Here is an 18737-nt window from a genome sequence, read left to right as displayed (position 1 = left end):
TCTACTATTCCTCCTAGAAGTTTATGAAGATACAAAAAGCACATTTATTTGACAGGATCATTGCACTGGAGGACTCGTGTTCATCTGGGATTTTCTATTTCTTACCCTAACTCTGCAGGATTAATATGTTTACAGTGACATTGTCCTAGACGTGACAGTTTTAACAAAGCCATCTATAGGGTGACCAAACACTGCCAAAGTGTTGAATGACACAGGGTGCCCACTGTACAACTGGAGTTTAAGGGAACAGCGAAAGATAGGGTGTTGGCTGGTTAAAATGTAAATTAGGTCTCATTCACACGTCAGTATTTGGTCAGTGATTTCCATCAGTAATTGTGAGCCAAAGCCAGGATTGGAGCCTCCACATACATAAGGTATAAGGGAAAGATCTGCTCCTGTTCTGTGTTTAAAGCCGCACCTGGTTTTGGCTCAGAATCACTGATGGAAATCACTGACCAAACACTGACGTGTGAATAAGGTCTTAGTCTGTTATTTAAACCCTTCTACCACTGACCCTTTTTTTTACTTTGCATTCTCATTTTGCGCTTCCCGCCTTCCCAGATCCATAACTTTTGTATTTTTCCGTTCACATAGCCATATGCGGGCTTGTGTTTTCCAACCCCACCATTTAATATTGCATAGACTGTAGTGGGAAGTGGGAAATTAGCTGCAGGTGTTCCGCGCCATCATTAAAGACCCGGCAGTTCTAGTATGGCGCTGGTTGGGAAAGCATTAATATAGTCTCCTCCAGACATTCACATTTCATGAGACTGTAAAACTGTTGCTAAAAAAGAACAGGCTTATTACAAATAATCGTGAAATAAATCTATGATGCTGAATGGGGTTTGCTGGGACTTTAATATTGATCAATATCAGATTGGCAGGGGTCTGACTCTCTGCATCCATGCCGATCAGCTGTTTGAAGGGGCTGTGGTACTTGGGAAGGCGCCTCTTCCTCAGGCCGCTGCCATTGCGTTCATTGGTCAGAAGCCCCTTCAGTAGCCCAGTCCCATTCAGATGAGTTTGATGGAGCTGCAATACCAGGTGTGCACACCTGGTATACAACTAAGAGGCCACAGCAAAACTTATACTTTGCACCATAACTGGTTGAAAACCAATGTAAGAGTAGGTTGTGCATAAAAATTATTTTCATTTAAACTTTATAACTTGCACACAGGTTTCAGTTAAAAGTGGTTTTCTGACTTTTCCACTGCAACATGCTGTCAGGCATGGCAAATGTAAGCGCTGGCAGTGCTGCCCGCTGTCTAAACTGGCCAGAAGCATAGCATACATTCCACATTAATCGGGCTCAGAAATGGAGGCACTGTAAGTTAACCACAACAATCTAGAAAGCTAAAAAAATGTCCATTCTTTTAGGCCAGTGCTGCTGTGGAATGAAACCAGACTACCGCATCACTTTTATGGCACTGACAACTGCTCCTTGGACATGTGCCCTCTTGTTTGTTGCTGAGCGCTGCAGAGCTATACTTAGACCAGCATTTCCTCAGGATGTCCATAGTATAGCCTAGTGTGCTTAGTCAACCCAGTGACCCATGGGACACTTACAGAATGCAATGGTATAAGGTGATCTGACTGTACAGAAGACATTGATCACAGGAGTTAATCCAAATGGTAACCACGCTTCTATGGCATCCATATATCGCAGATATGGGATGTCCAGATTCATACTATGCAGTGAAGAACTGTATGTCCTATTATCTCTAAGGGGGTCATTTACTATACTGAAATACACCTAAATGAGGCATATTTTAGGTGCAAATGGCGGCACAACGGTTAGTTGCGCCGCTCTCTGTGACTTCGCCCCGCTCACACCAGGTCCAAAATTGCGGGCGGGTTGTCAGACCCGTCTCATTTACCATTTTCTACGCCTGTTTTAGGCAAAATGGTCTAAATGTAAGGCAGCTCGGAAGCTGTCTTACATTTAGAACTGGTGCTGTTATAGGGAGGCCTGCACTTCTTCATAACTTAGCTAAGACTTAATAAATGTGCCCCTAAATGTCGTATATGTTCCTTTAAAGGGTTTGAGCCACTAATGTGAATGCATCCCGCCCAACAGATGTCGCTGTTATATCACTTTCCCCAAATACCACCATTTATCAAAACTGCCTCCTTATTCTAAAGTTATCAGCCTACCACTGCACCCGGTGATAAATCAGTTTTCATAGTCAGTTGCTGTAGGTTACGTCCTGCATTGGAGCCTTGTAAAGTGGGAAGCAGAAGCGTCATATGTAAGAACAGGGGGCGCGATTAGTGTCACATGATCTGCTGATGTCAGGACACATCTGCCCTAAGGCGTGATGACACATGACAAACCAGGAAGTAGGAGTCAGGCATGGGGGATGAGAGAAAACTGCAAATGAGGTAAATGAAAAAAAAAAATCCAAGGGAGAGTAATTGATGAAAATACACTTTAGAGTCAAAAGTAGTTTATGGCACAGTCCCTTTAAAGTTCAAACGTCCACACTCCTCCAACTTCTTATTTTTTTCTATGGAGAAACACACACATATTGAAACTGCTGCTACAGGTTTGGTGGTGCAGCTCATTGCTACACAACTACTGCCAAATGTGAACGAAGCCTTAGGCCTCTTTCATACGGGCGTTGCGGGAAAATGTGCGGGTGCGTTGCGGGAACACGCACGATTTTTCCGCGCGAGTGCAAAACATTGTAATGCGTTTTGCACTCGCGTGAGAAAAATCGCACATGTTTGGTACCCAAACCTGAACTTCTTTACAGAAGTTCGGGCTTGGGATCGGTGTTCTGTAGATTGTATTATTTTCCCTTATAACATGGTTATAAGGGAAAATAATAGCATTCTGAATACAGAATGCTAAGTAAAATAGGGCTGGAGGGGTTAAAAAAAATAAAAATAAATTTAACTCACCTTAATCCACTTGATCGCGGAGCCGGCATCTCCTTCTGTCTTCATCTTAGCTGTGTGGAGGAACAGGACCTGTGGTGACGTCACTCCGGTCATCACATGATCCATCACATGATCTTTTACCATGGTGATGGATCATGTGATGGACCATGTGATGACCGGAGTGACGTCACCACAGGTCCTGTTGCTCCACACAGCTAAGATGAAGACAGAAGGAGATGCCGGCTCCGCGATCAAGTGGATTAAGGTGAGTTAAATTATTCTTTATTTGTTTTTTTTAACCCCTCCAGCGCTATTGTACTATGCATTCTGTATTCAGAATGCTATTATTTTCCCTTATAACCATGTTATAAGGGGAAATAATAATGATCGGGTCTCCATCCCGATCGTCTCCTAGCAACCGTGCGTGAAAATCGCACCGCATCCGCACTTGCTTGCGGAAGCTTGCGATTTTCACGCAACCCCATTCATTTCTATGGGGCCTGCGTTACGTGAAAAACGCACAAAGAGGAGCATGCTGCGATTTTCACGCAACGCACAAGTGATGCGTGAAAATCACTGCTCGTGTGCACAGCCCCATAGAAATGAATGGGTCAGGATTCAGTGCGGGTGCAATGCGTTCACCTCACGCATTGCACCCGCGCGGAATACTCGCCCGTGTGAAAGGGGCCTTAGGGTTTTAACATCATAATTACAAAAAAACATATGCTGCTTGCATGCTAAGTAATCAACTCTGCAACATGGATTTTTACAGAGGTCAAGTCTGTTCTGAAAGTGGAACCTGGATACTATACCTCAAGTCACACCTGTAAGAGCATGACTTTAACTGATGGACACCAAAGCTCTCCGGAATAACCAAACAACTGTGCATAACATTTTCATACTGCTGTATGTAGCTTCAGGGGAAAAGTAACAACCATCAGAAATATAATATCCACAAACGCTTTTTAGGTTTTGGTTTGGTGTGCTCCATGTTCAGTTTGTAATTGCATCCAACTGACAAACCAAAGATTAAGCTTTTGTGGTACAAGGCTATTACTTGGTCCTTGCCAACTTCTGTCCCTGAACCTTAACCGCACTCCATCCAGTGTAAAGTGCAAGCTCTGCCTGTGCTTGCCATGCATCATAGCTGCTGTAGCTGCCTGTCTGAACCTGATCTCCACATGAAAGAGAAGACAAATACTGAAGTGTATAAAAGCCTCTATTATGCCTGCAGGAATGCTTTCCTGCTGTGCTGGACACAAAGAGTTATACATAATCATGTTGAAAAAAAAGGGAGCGGTCCCAGCTGCAAGTATGACTAAACTCTCCCCCAAGAGTGGCGCAGATGTGGGACAAATTGCCTTTAAGACATCTAGTATTCTTTTCCTCTTCCAGGAAATGCTGGCTAGAATAGAGTACTGCTAGGATGAGGAAGAAGGGTGGAGGGTTTAGTGAAGTAAGCAAGGAAATGGAAGACTTTTTGAGGACAAAAAGATGACTTACGGATACAGGATATCAAATCGTTAAATCTTTCCTTGGGAAAGAGTGGGTTTTCTAAGCCTCGGAAATACAGCTTCAGGACACCAGCTACAGAGTTGATGTCGTGATTATTTTGGTCATCTGTCAAAGGGTCCTCTCCTGTAGAAATGCACATAATAACCAGGTTACCATTGCGCTTCTCTGAAGTACGAGACGGGGCACATCAACATCTCTATGTCCATAATTATAGCCTGCGATGCCAGTCTACAAATATAAATAGCCTAAACTGCTCAAGAACAAAAATAGTATTAGATCTAACAACAGTATAAAATGCATGCAAATTATATAGTAAATCTGAGGCAAGAAAGACCTCCATGGAAGTAACTAGAACATGTTCTGACCACATGGGTAAGTCTATATTCAAATATTCACCATGGAGAACCACATGTCATACCCTAGGATCAGAAAAACATGGCAGAGTGGTTAGCAGGATTTCTGCTCAGGAAAAGCTCACCGTCTACTGACTTTATATAAAGAAACAAAAACACTATTCTGACAGCAAACGTAATAAAATTCTATCAATAACTGTACATTCTTTTGTTCTGGTGCTTGCTACAAGTATAGCATGAATAAGGACAAAAGATGAAACCTGCGTTACGAGGAATGCGTGGATGAAAGGCTCATTTTGACTGCTCATTGGTTGACCACAACATAATAATATCTCACCAAAAAATGATATAGAGGTTAGCAGCTATGATGGGCTATCTTTGTTTTTTACCAAAGCATAAAAAAATTGTTACATTCAGAAAAAAAAAGGAATTATCTTACCTCTTTCGAATGCATTTTTTATATCATTCACCTCTACATGGGAACCAGAAACTCGAAAAATACCCTGGTGTTGAAGTCCTAAGGAAAATGTTGAAAGGAAGGTTATAACCAACATAAAAGTCACTGCAAGTGTCAACTAAAACAGAAAGATTATAAGAGGCTCTGTTGACATCTGCATTGAAGGTTCTGTTGCAGATTCTGCGCTGTCTTAGCCGGTAAAATGTCGGGCTCCTTGACTAAAACCTGATGGAGAGCATAAAGCTGCCTTCACATGCTGCAGAAATCTCGCTGCGACTGAAAATCTGTTCCATTCATCTGAACGGGGATGGAAGAAATCCATGCGCTTCCCGCCAAAACAATCTCATTCAAATGGATGGAACTAATTTTCAGTTGCAGAAAAATTTCTGCAAGAAAATCAGCCACATGCAAAGGGGTTCTTACAGTCTGGGGTCCGTCTATCATAAATTGGCACTTTGGTTATTTTCACTGGCCTGCTGCTATAACGGAGCTGAACAGCAGAAATGTCTACCACAGACATGAAGGGGGCCTAACGCAGTCATGGGTTGGTGAATATTTGAAGGACAGAAAGGCTTCTTACCATACAAGTTAATAAATCTGATGCAGCTTTCCACGATGAGGGGAATTATTTGCCCAGATTCCTACAATGATAAAGTGGAAATAAATGAAAGAAATGAAGTTTTTGTCCGATAGTCCAGCAGAAAGATAATAATGGGGTAATAATGACTATAACTCCAACTCCACATATGCAGTACTGTTTGAGCTATTGGAAGCAGAGTTCAAAGCTGAATGTCTATCAAATCTGTGCTACTGAAAGGCGTACTGTGTGCAGTGTACATGGCTCTGGACTGGAGTATGACATTCTGCTGGTAACGAGCGCTGATGGAATACCAGCATGATTGGCAATCATTACCCGCATTTACATGAAGCAACTACCTTTAGTACAGGGATGAACAATCAGTAATATGATCGTTCACCTACATACAGTTTTCATTTGTCAGCAGCACCTCCCCTGTTTACATGGGGCGATGTGCTGCTGAAAAACAATTATTATTGGTGCCAGATAAAAGATGCAATTCCACGACAAACCAGACTTTGCTTGTTTATTGGGTGTCTGGCAGCATGCTTGCACGGTGCAATGATCAGAAAGAATGCCATTTGTTTCTGATCACTGGTCTGGGTGAAAGGCCCCTAACTTTTTATGTTGTCTTTAAAAATGTACTATATTAAAAAAAAAAAAAAAAAAAAAAAACTGCCCAATTTAATTTACACCTTCATAATCAATTTTTAGCACAGTAATATGGAGATATATATAAGACTTTACACTGCAATTTTACATATCATCTTCATACAATTTAAAGTGACTCTTCAGTCCAAACATGACACATGTATAATCAATATACAGTTGCAAGAAAAAGTATGTGAACCCTTTGGAATGATATTGATTTCTGCACAAATTGGTCATAAAATGTGATCTGATCTTCATCTAAGTCACAACAATAGACAATCACAGTCTGCTTTTTATTGAACACACCATGTAAACTTTCACAGTGCAGGTGGAAAAAGGATGTGAACCCTTGGATTTAATAACTGGTTGAACCTCCTTTGGCAGCAATAACTTCAACCAAACGTTTCCTGTAGTTGCAGATCAGACGTGCACAACGGTCAGGAGTAATTCTTGACCAAGGCTTTTGGAGATACTTTTATAACCCTTTCCAGCTTTATGCAAGTAAACAATTCTTAATCGTAGGTCTGCTGAGAGATCTTTTGTGCGAGGCATCATTCACATCAGGCAATGCTTCTTGTGAAAAGCAAACCCAGAACTGGTGTGTATTTTTTTATAGGGCAGGGCAGCTGTAACCAACACCTCCAATCTCATCTCATTGATTGGACTCTAGTTGGCTGACACCTCACTGCAATTAGCTCTTGGAGATGTCATTAGTCTAGGGGTTCACATCCTTTTTCCACCTGCACTGTGAATGTTTACATGGTGTGTTCAATAAAAACATGGTAACATTTAATTCTTTGTGTGTTATTAGTTTAAGCAGACTGTGATTGTCTATTGTTGTGACTTTGATGAAGATCAGATCACATTTTATGACCAATTTGTGCAGAAATCCATATCATTCCAAAAGGGTTCACATACTTTTTCTTGCAACTGTACCTGGTGCTCCTCCCATGCTTCCTCTGTTCTCCCAATCTTGACCTCAGGTTAGATTCTTTTCCAGGTGGCCCCCATCATCTCAGCATTCCGCATACAAACATGCCCGCCACCTCCTCAGATGGACACAGCACCTATATCATCAGTGCTGGGCCATCCAAGGGCAGAAGTGGGGGAGGCATATCTTAGACTTTCCTACAGTGGCACTGCATGAAGAAGTCGGAGAGTGGTGGCCATCTTGAAAGGGATCCAACTGGGAACATGGAAGAAGCAGAAGGTACCAAGTATGATGAGAATACATGTGTCAAGTATAGTCAAATTTTAAGTTAGGACTGGAGGGTCGCTTAGAGTAACGTTTTAAATGGTTCTTTTCCTGCACTGAGGTACTTCAGCCCATTCTCATCTACAGCTGCATTCATAATTTTGCAGGATTCTGGAGTAACAACTCTCAGTAACCCCAGCTAGTTCACTATATTTAAAGACCTTGCCCTGGGGATTTGCATTCTAGAAGATGTGGTCTTTACACTAGGTTCTTCACAGTTATCTGATGTAAGAAAAATGTAGCTTCCCAGAATGTAGTGCACAGGCAGCAATGTGTCTGCCAACACAGTGATCTTCGATGAAACCCACATAATTCTGAATGCAGCCAAGAGCAGCAGAATGTAATAAAGCATATTGTATTTTTAAAGAGGTTATCCCATGAAACGTATTATGCAATGACTAGTGCATTTCACATGAGGTAATATGGCACTATGTATGCAATAAAAATATTGTTAGGGTTTTTGATGTAGATTAAAACATTTTCCTCTGGTAGTGCTACCTATTTATCCTTCTGGTTCACATTCTCCTGCATACAGTGATGGATTACCATGTTCAGTAGTTACAAGGTTCTCTTCCTTCCCCTCAGTGTGTGCATTACATACCATATGTATTTCTAGGGCCAGGGTCGGAATGTCCCACCAGAGGATCCTCTGGTGGGCCAAGGCTCTAGTACCATAGTGGACCCCAGATTCAAGGTCCTGTCGAACATTTAGAGCAGCCTATGGAGGTAGTCACTTGCCACTGGGGTCTATTTCTTTGAATCAAAACCTAATAAACTTTATTGACAATATGGGGGTTGGGCCTCAAGAATAATTTCCTCTGGTGGGCCCATGGAACCCCAGTCTGACACTGTCTAGGGCTGTGCGTGAGGGACTATTTTCTATGCAGGGAGGAAGGGGTTAGAAAGAACTGACTGCAATTCACTCCTGAGAGATGTAGGTGTTTGATTGCCTTGTGTGGCGCTGCCTACCCACAGAAAGGAAAGACAATAGTCCTCCAGATAATGTGAGTGAAAAGATGAAAGTTACACTCCCCCCCCCCCCCCCAAACGATATAGTTAAGATAAATGTGTGCATCACCCTAGATATTTTAGTTTTTTATTAAATTTGTGGGATAACCTCTTTAAAGTTAGTCATAGATTTTATATAAACTGTAAAATAATGAACATCTGCTTGAAGTGTTAGTCACATATGAATGCAAGCATAGATTAAAAAAAAAGGATCACAAAGTTGAAGTAAATAAAATGGAGAATAAAATTAAAAATAAAACACACTTTGGTTAGACACGATTTACATGCTGCGTGTACAAGTCTCTGACAAGGGAATGTCTGCACACATTATATGGATTTAGAATATATATATATATATATATATATATATATATATATTAGTACATCTAATAGGTTATTATAACATTCTAGGTCAGAGGCTCTCCATGCTAATAACAAATGTCTGTGATTGATGAATCCTAGTTCAACAACACCAAGTTCATTTTCCCAACCAACGGTAAACAGTAACGTGCCAGGAAATGGAGCAATGAGTTATAGTTGATTTTCACTAAAGTCATTGGATCCATGCTTGCATGACTGCTCTGGAATTTTTTTTATTTTTTCTTCTTAGTTATGAGAAATATCTTCTCCCAGGTGGAGGAGTGGGTCACAGAACAGCTAATATGCAGCACTTGTGATACACGATTGCTTCAACGTATTGCCCCCAAAAATTATATATCTTATGCTGGATACAAATATTCCCTTGTCGAAAAGACAAGTACAAAGCAAAGTGCACATCATGAGATTTCCATCACCAGTAGCACAATACCTGATGTCTTGTGTGTGAATTCCTTCTTCCCCGACTAGAAGCAATATTAGCAATACAGGGTAGAAAAAGAAGTAGAGAATAAATCTAGTGAAGATCCAAGATGGAATTTAGAAGTTTTACTGATTTCATAGTTTAGCATTCCTGGTAGAACAGACGAGATGGCGTAACAACCTTTATCAGTGCAGAGTAGACATGTTGCTGGCAAGGTGTTATGTTGGCTGCAGTGAACTCTGTTACAATAAATAATCATGTGCTGTTATTAAAGGGGTTCTCCATCTTTTGAGTCCCCTTTTCCCGACGGACCTGTGGAGGGAAGCATACTTAGGGAGAGTTCACATCACAGTTTCATTTTCCGTTCTGATCCGTCAGAAGAACAGAAAAGAAAACAAAAAAGTCATCAGTTATGCACAATTTGCATGTTTGAGCCATTTCCATCTGAGATCCGTTTTTTTAGACGGAAAAAAAATCCTGCATGAAGGATCAGAAGAACGGAAAATGTTTGGCCGCAGCAGTGATGTGTTCCCCAAGCAGAATATGACCCACTATGGACATCAGGACTGCCCATATATGAGCCAGAAGTAGCTTCCCTCAGCAACAACACTAGAGAAGAATGATGCACAGTGATCATCTAATTGACTGGCAAGCTTCCACTCAGGTTGACTTCATGAGATACCCCTTTATACAAAATGTATGTTGTGACCATCTAATTAAAGGGGTTGTCCAGCCCAGCAACCAAGCGCTTCTATTAAAAAAACTTAAAAATAAAAATAAATTACTTGTCTGCGGTCCCGCTGAGACTGCACCGATGACCCATTCCCTGTAGGACCATGAAGTGGCTTGGTCTCATAACCATTGTGGCCAATCACAGGCCTCAGTGGTCACATCTGCTTGAATGGTACATTACAGCAGTGACGGTACGTACCGTTGAAGCAGATATGACCACTGATTTTGCTTAATGTTTAGTTCTAAAGAGATGGCAACCCAAAAGTCCCCGAAAATATACATGGTAGTCTGACAGCATATCCTTATTTTTCTAATCTGTTTTTATTTTCTGATTGCAGATTTTTATTCTATTTCCTGAACATGATTATGGAGGTGGCCATCTTGCCAATAAGCTGATCCCAAAGAGTCTCCCCCTGCTGGAATCCCTAGGGATCAGCTGTCAGAAAGTGTTCAATTTCCCTGAAGTACCACCAAAAGTGTAAATGAAGCATTGCACACTGCCCATTCAAATCAATGACTTGTTAATGTAATGCCGGACAGGACAGGTCCTCCAGAGCAGGTGGTGCTCTTTGTTACTGATCTCTACTCTAAGGCCTCTTTCACACTTGCGTTGTCCGGATCGGGCGTGTACTCCACTTGCCGGAATTACACGCCGGATCCGGAAAAACGCAAGTGTACTGAAAGCATTTGAAGACGGAACCGTCTTCCAAATGCGTTCAGTGTTACTATGGCACCCAGGACGCTATTAAAGTCCTGGTTGCCATAGTAGTAGTGGGGAGCGGGGGAGCAGTATACTTACCGTCCGTGCGGCTCCCCGGGCGCTCCAGAATGACGTCAGAGCGCCCCATGCGCATGGATGACGTGATCCATGTGATCACATGATCCATGAGCTTGGGGCGCCCTGACGTCACTCTGGAGCGCCCGGGGAGCCGCACGGACGGTAAGTACACTGCTCCCCGCTCCCCACTACACTTTACCATGGCTGCCAGGACTTTAGCGTCCCGGCAGCCATGGTAACCACTCTGAAAAAGCTAAATGTCGGATGCGGCAATGCGCCGAAACGACGTTTAGATTAAGGCCGGATCCGGATCAATGCCTTTCAATGGGCATTAATTCCGGATCCGGCCTTGCGGCAAGTGTTCCGGATTTTTGGCCGGAGCAAAAAGCGCAGCATGCTGCGGTATTTTCTCCGGCCAAAAAACGTTCCGTTCCGGAACTGAAGACATCCTGATGCATCCTGAACGGATTTCTCTCCATTCAGAATGCATTAGGATAATCCTGATCAGGATTCTTCCGGCATAGAGCCCCGACGACGGAACTCTATGCCGGAAGACAAGAACGCAAGTGTGAAAGAGCCCTAAGGCTACATTCACACAACAAGAACGAACGAACGTGTGACGGTACAATGGTTTTAAGAACAGTGGTAGTCTATATGGTGTTATTCACGCGGATGTTTTTTTTTTTTTTTTACAGCCAGGGAATAACTTACATACACAAAATACAACATGTCCTATTTTGTCCGTTTTCACGGACCCCATGCAATGGCAGGGGACAAATTTTACAATTGCAGGGGACAATTTTTAATGTCTGTTTCTCAGAAAGGTATCAGTGAAAAGAAAACATCTGTTAAAAACTGACAGTTTATCTGTTTTTAAATGACTGTGTGAATGTAGCCTTACCCAAAATTAAAGTCTTAAACACAGCTGCCCCATTTAATAATTTAGAATTCCCTAATAGGGAATATGAAAGTGGGTTTATTTAAGGGAGTCTGTCACCACTATATGACCTGATACAGCGCTTACATGGCTCTGCAGCACTCCTATACATGAGTCTAATGGTACCTTTTGTTATTTTCTTTTGACTTGCACAAGCAGGAAAAATGCTGTTTAATCCATATGCAAATGAGCGCTCGCAAGTGCCCAGGGGCGGCGTTCCCTGTGTAGGAGCCAGGGCTGCTCTGCCTTCTTTTTACTTTACTCCTCCCCAGCCTCTTCCTTTGCCCGCCCTCTAAGTCCCTACGTCATCGCTAGGTCCGGCCAAAAGAAGGCAGAGCAGCCTGGGCTCCGACACAGGGAACGCCTGCTCTGCCTTCTTTCGTAACGATGACGTAGGGACTTAAAGGGCGGGCAAAGGAAGAGGCTGGGGAGGAGTAAAGTAAAAAGAAGGCAGAGCAGCCCTGGCTCCTACACAGGGAAAGCCACCCCTGGGCACTTGCGAGCGCTCATTTGCATATGTATTCAACAGCATTTTTCCTGCTTGTGCAAGTCAAAAGAAAATAACAAAAGGTACCATTAGAATCATGTATAGGAGTGCTGCAGAGCCATGTAAGCGCTGTATCAGGTCATATAGTGGTGACAGACTCCCTTTAAACGTGACAACCCCTTTAGGCACTAGTGTATGAGCTTGTTGGAATGTGGTACATTAGGTGTCACGTACCATGTACATAGGATACACACAGTTGAAGTTCAATGAAATTCAGAGAGTCACTGCTGGATTTTTCCCCTATAAATGAATAACAGGAAGGCTTCTGAGAAAACGTTTCCTGCACTACACATTTCACTGTAACAGAGTTCACTGCATAGATGTCACTGTCTGCAGCCGACAATAATGCTGGCGTTTATGAGGAAGGGGTTACACTTCCATCTCTCTGTAGACTCAGGAAGGATATTGATCAGAAGGGAAAAAACAGCCCACCACAATGTAGAATGTAATGACGTCCCTCAGCTGCAGAGAGGTCCATTACATTGAAAGCAAAAGGTGCAGGTTAGCCCTCAACATTACCAGTGCCAGTACCTGGATGAAGAACTCCAGATCCCCGTTAAACAACTTAGTAATATACTGAGAAACGGGTCTGGGTTTCCTTTGTTTCTGGGGTTTAGGGGGGACATTTGGAGGCCTGGGAAAGGGAACATGAGCAAAAAGTGACATTGCTGAAAATGAAGCAATACACCATTACTGTGATTACTAAAATCCATCCACCCAAAATGAAGCAATTTATATCTATAACCTCGGTGCTTCAGCAGCAATTTTTGCAAAGCCATTTTTGCTTTGGTTGTCTTCTATAATTTTTATATAGAACATAAAAAATGATCACATTATGATATTCAGATTAGTTATAATTTTGTAAGCAGTTTTAGAAGGTTGTCTACAAACAGCGTCCCACTTAAACCTACTACAGGGCTGTGGCATCTTCAGTAATTTGCAGTGGAATGCGAATTAGCCTCTCAACTATTCACAGACAGAATATGTTGGGTGAATTTTGATATCAATGAACATATTATATAAAGAAACATTAGCAAATACGTATAGCTCTAATGTAGGTTTAGAAAAGCTTATTCATTTTCATCTAGTACATTATAAAGGCAATGCAGAGAGCATTCCTTATATTTTGCACATTGCCTATATTTATATTATATTATTTGTGGCTATTACATTGACATAACCATTTGCTCAATATGATACACAGTAATAGAGTTGCATCGGGTATTGAAGTTTCAATACCCAATCGATACTTTTAGACCCGGATCGATACGATACTGGGTCTTACTATTTAACTATACTAGGATGCGCTGCTGAGCGGTTAACTGCTGGGGAACCCAGCGCAATGTCATAGAGGGCGGGTGCCGGGTATGTGATACCGCCACCGTCACCCGCTGCCTACACTTAAATTAATGTGTCAATTATACTGATTGGTGTCGCAGTGCCCCACCCCCCTCCTAAGTATTATAATCATTGGTGGCGCAGTGGCCACAGGCCCCCCCCCTCATTGCTATATTCATTGGTGGCAGTGCCCACAGGGTCCCCTCCCCTCCTTGGTGGTGCAGTGGCAGCTTCCAACCTAAGCCCCAGCAGTTAAATCGCGGGGCTCCGATCAGTTACCATGGCAGCCAGGACACTACTGAAGCCCTGGCTGCCATAGTCAGCTCCCTGCTGCTGTTTGCACAAAGCACAGGGCAGCAGGGAGAGTGTGAGGTCCTATTCACCCTAACAGAGCTCTATTAGGGTGAATAGGACAAGGGATTAAAAGTAAAGTAAGTAAAAAAAAATAACAAAACACCAAAATACTAAAAGTTTAAATCAAACGCTTTCCCAATTTTGCATATAAAATATATAAACAATTAAAAAATAAACATACATATCGCCACGCCCGAAAAAGTGCCAACTATTAAAATAATAAAAAATATCTCCTATGTGGTGAACGCCGTAACAGAAAAAAAAAACGCGCGATTCGCCATTTTTTTGCCACCTTGTCCCCCCCAAAAATAGTATAGGTCTGTTCTATTATGGGCCGGATGTTCCATAAAACGTGGAATGCACACAGCTTTTTTGGTGTTTTATTTTTTTCGCGTGGTATCAAATGGTATAGACTGAGTATCGCAATACTTTTTTTTGGTATCGAAATCTAATCTCAAAATGTTGGTAACGTGACGACCCTACACAGTAACGTACCTTGTGGTCATGTATTCTGCTCTATAGCCTGAAAAAAAATCGAGAGAAAAAGGTTTACAGGACATTTACCAATCATTTATGCTGGTGTAAAATATTATTCTACATAAATGCCTGTTTTATGTTCTACAGTCCTGCACCAGTGTGTCCAATCTGTAGGCAAGTATCATAACTTACGGAACTGCCTGCAGGAATCCTCTGCCACAAGTGTGAAAGTACCCTAATTCTTCAGAAATCATGTCTTATAATGTGCACAGTGATATGCAGAAGCTCAGAACATTACCACTGTAGCCAATTACAGTCCTTAGTGTTAGACTGCGGAGGACAGCAACTGGCTGCAGTGGTCACGTGTCATACTGGCAAATCCCTGCTGCAGGAAGTAGCACTAAGAAGACAGGACCAGCACCACAGATCACAGTCCTGGAGAATGAGGTGAGTATAAGATGATTTTTTTTTTATTTTAGGCTACTTTCACAGTTGCGTTTTGGGCGGATCCTTCATGGATCTGTAAAAACGAATCCATTACAATAATACAACCGCATGCATCCGTCATGAACGGATCCGTTTGTATTATCGGTAACATAGCCAAGACGGATCCGTTTGTATTATCGGTAACATAGCCAAGACGGATCTGTCATGAACGCTATTGAAAGTCAATGGGAAACGGATCAGTTTTCTATTGTGCCAGATTGTGTCCGAGAAAACGGATCCGTCCCCATTGACTTACACTTTCTAATGTGTCAGATTGTGTCATAGAAAACGTTTGGCTCAGTTTCGTCAAGCGGACAGCAAAATGCTGCAGGTGGGGTTTTGGTGTCCGCCTCCAGAGTGGAATGGAGACAGAACGGAGGCAAACTGATGCGTTCTGAGCAGATCCTTTTCCATTCAGAATGCATTAGGGCAAAACTGATCCTTTTTGGACCGCTTGTGAGAGCGCTGAACGGATCTCACAAACGGAAAGCCAAAACGCCAGTTTGAAAGTAGCCTTAGGCTATTGCAGAGCTTGTCCAAGATTTTCATGGCATGAACAGTACCCAATCACAGAACCTGCCTTACCTTTCCCTTCCCCAAGAGTCCTCTGAAGCAGGTCATTCTTAGCCTGTAGTTTTGTGATGAGATTGCTTCCTTCAAGATGTTCCCTGAATTTCTACACAGGAAATATTTTAGATATTGTTTAGAGTATTAATATTAAATATGAAACAATGAAAACAAAAAAGGCAAAGGACTTTTTTTTTTACCATAAAGTAGAACTGTTCTGTCTCTTGTTGGTTTGCTCTTCGTTTTGCAATACTGGGTTTACTCAAGTACGTCTCAGATACTGTGGATTTCACAGATTCAGTGGAGCGACTGTGCTGAAAACATTCAGAAACATCATAGTCTTCTATTGTGACCATATCCTGGATGGTCTGGAGGGTGGCTTCTGTGGTTTTCTTTACCTACAAAACAAAATATGACTGCTACTGAACAGTGGATACAATCCAAACTAGATGGCGCAACAAGCTGGTGTAGATTTGCGCTATAAACACCAGTCTCTGGCATAACTTATAGGAAATCTGGTGGGCTGCTGAAAAGGGTGAGCATGGCTTAAGGGTCCATTCACACGTCCGTAGCGTGTTTTGTGGATCCATGGATCCGCAAAACATGGACACCGGCAATGTGCATTACGCATTTTGAGGACCGCACATCGCCGGCAGTAATAGAATATGCCTAGAATATGCTCTATTTTTTTTCGGGAACGAAAATGCGGACCCGGTCCGCATTTCCGGAGCAGGGCCACGCATCATGCAGCCCCATAGAAATAAATGGGTCCGCAATTCCGTTCCGCAAAATGCGGAATGAAATTGCGGACGTGTGAATGGGGCCTAAAAGTGGGAAAAAGTTGCACATTTTTGCTCAAAAAGTGTCACTTGCGCAAAAAATGTAATTGCTGTACGGCAGAAAATGGTCATACAACCTTTAATACATCCCCCCCATAAGGTGCTTTCAAAGCTTCCCTGCCATTTCACTCTAGCAATTGGCAGGGAGCACAAAGGCTGGACTCCCATAGATCAGACCTTGATGGCAACCCCTTTAAAGTGAAGACCTTTCTTGGAGTGATCCTAAACCTTGCAATAGGAAACAATTCTCTAATGGATATCCATCACCCAAATGCTCCACTTACAAGCAGATCAGATACCACAGCCTAGTCACAGTTGCGAGGAATTAAATATTTTTTTGTGGCTGACCTCAAGGTGCCATCATAAGAAGAAAGGCATCATTTACTGTGACATTCTTGTATAAATGGAAGAAACCCGAGTCCCTCCTTTAGCTCCCACTGAGAAAGGAAGCAACTTCAATTCTGAAATTAAGGATAATAATGCTGCTCCAAGGTGGAGTTTCACGTCCTCAATTGCTTTGTTACTAAATATTTTATTTAATACAGAAGCATGAAATTTAGGTTTTAATATAACATACTTATTCATCTATATGGCATATATAAATTTCTATTATATGGCAATTATACATCTTTATGGCATACACTGCGTGCAGAATTATTAGGCAAATGAGTATTTTGACCACATCATCCTCTTTATGCATGTTGTCTTACTCCAAGCTGTATAGGCTCGAAAGCCTACTACCAATTAAGCATATTAGGTGATGTGCATCTCTGTAATGAGAAGGGGTGTGGTCTAATGACATCAACACCCTATATTAGGTGTGCATAATTATTAGGCAACTTCCTTTCCTTTGGCAAAATGGGTCAAAAGAAGGACTTGACAGGCTCAGAAAAGTCAAAAATAGTGAGATATTTTGCAGAGGGATGCAGCACTCTTAAAATTGCAAAGCTTCTGAAGCGTGATCATCGAACAATCAAGCGTTTCATTCAAAATAGTCAACAGGGTCGCAAGAAGCGTGTGGAAAAACCAAGGCGCAAAATAACTGCCCATGAACTGAGAAAAGTCAAGCGTGCAGCTGCCAAGATGCCACTTGCCACCAGTTTGGCCATATTTCAGAGCTGCAACATCACTGGAGTGCCCAAAAGCACAAGGTGTGCAATACTCAGAGACATGGCCAAGGTAAGAAAGGCTGAAAGACGACCACCACTGAACAAGACACACAAGCTGAAACGTCAAGACTGGGCCAAGTAATATCTCAAGACTGATTTTTCTAAGGTTTTATGGACTGATGAAATGAGAGTGAGTCTTGATGGGCCAGATGGATGGGCCCGTGGCTGGATTGGTAAAGGGCAGAGAGCTCCAGTCCGACTCAGACGCCAGCAAGGTGGAGGTGGAGTACTGGTTTGGGCTGGTATCATCAAAGATGAGCTTGTGGGGCCTTTTCGGGTTGAGGATGGAGTCAAGCTCAACTCCCAGTCCTACTGCCAGTTTCTGGAAGACACCTTCTTCAAGCAGTGGTACAGGAAGAAGTCTGCATCCTTCAAGAAAAACATGATTTTCATGCAGGACAATGCTCCATCACACGCGTCCAAGTACTCCACAGCGTGGCTGGCAAGAAAGGGTATAAAAGAAGAAAATCTAATGACATGGCCTCCTTGTTCACCTGATCTGAACCCCATTGAGAACCTGTGGTCCATCATCAAATGTGAGATTTACAAGGAGGGAAAACAGTACACCTCTCTGAACAGTGTCTGGGAGGCTGTGGTTGCTGCTGCACGCAATGTTGATGGTGAACAGATCAAAACACTAACAGAATCCATGGATGGCAGGCTTTTGAGTGTCCTTGCAAAGAAAGGTGGCTATATTGGTCACTGATTTGTTTTTGTTTTGTTTTTGAATGTCAGAAATGTATATTTGTGAATGTTGAGATGTTATATTGGTTTCACTGGTAAAAATAAATAATTGAAATGGGTATATATTTGTTTTTTGTTAAGTTGCCTAATAATTATGCACAGTAATAGTCACCTGCACACACAGATATCCCCCTAAAATAGCTAAAACTAAAAACAAACTAAAAACTACTTCCAAAAATATTCAGCTTTGACATTAATGAGTTTTTTGGGTTCATTGAGAACATGGTTGTTGTTCAATAATAAAATTAATCCTCAAAAATACAACTTGCCT

The 18737-nt window shown here is 42.2% G+C and overlaps 1 protein-coding gene across 5 annotated transcripts in view; it reads right to left on the bottom strand.

Annotated features, from left to right (window-relative positions):
• The window catches only part of SRGAP1 (SLIT-ROBO Rho GTPase activating protein 1), a 195477-nt gene that overhangs the window by 31359 nt on the left and 145381 nt on the right, over positions 1 to 18737 (bottom strand). For 2 of the 5 annotated variants that reach the window (XM_040409092.1, XM_040409098.1), the window contains exons 9-15: positions 15915 to 16112; positions 15733 to 15823; positions 14680 to 14707; positions 13024 to 13126; positions 5789 to 5849; positions 5191 to 5268; positions 4387 to 4521 (exon numbers count right to left, since the gene is read on the bottom strand). In XM_040409092.1, coding sequence (XP_040265026.1) covers positions 4387 to 4521; positions 5191 to 5268; positions 5789 to 5849; positions 13024 to 13126; positions 14680 to 14707; positions 15733 to 15823; positions 15915 to 16112 — 694 coding nt within the window. Of the gene's footprint in view, positions 1 to 4386; positions 4522 to 5190; positions 5269 to 5788; positions 5850 to 9507; positions 9542 to 13023; positions 13127 to 14679; positions 14708 to 15732; positions 15824 to 15914; positions 16113 to 18737 lie in introns of those variants that run through there. The other 3 variants (XM_040409107.1, XM_040409116.1, XR_005774486.1) reach the window with 2 other exon arrangements.

Source organism: Bufo bufo, chromosome 1 (genome assembly GCF_905171765.1).
Source record: "Bufo bufo chromosome 1, aBufBuf1.1, whole genome shotgun sequence".
Lineage (NCBI taxonomy): Eukaryota > Metazoa > Chordata > Amphibia > Anura > Bufonidae > Bufo > Bufo bufo.
Note: the sequence above shows the minus strand (reverse complement) of the source record. Positions and strands in the feature narration are given on the sequence as shown.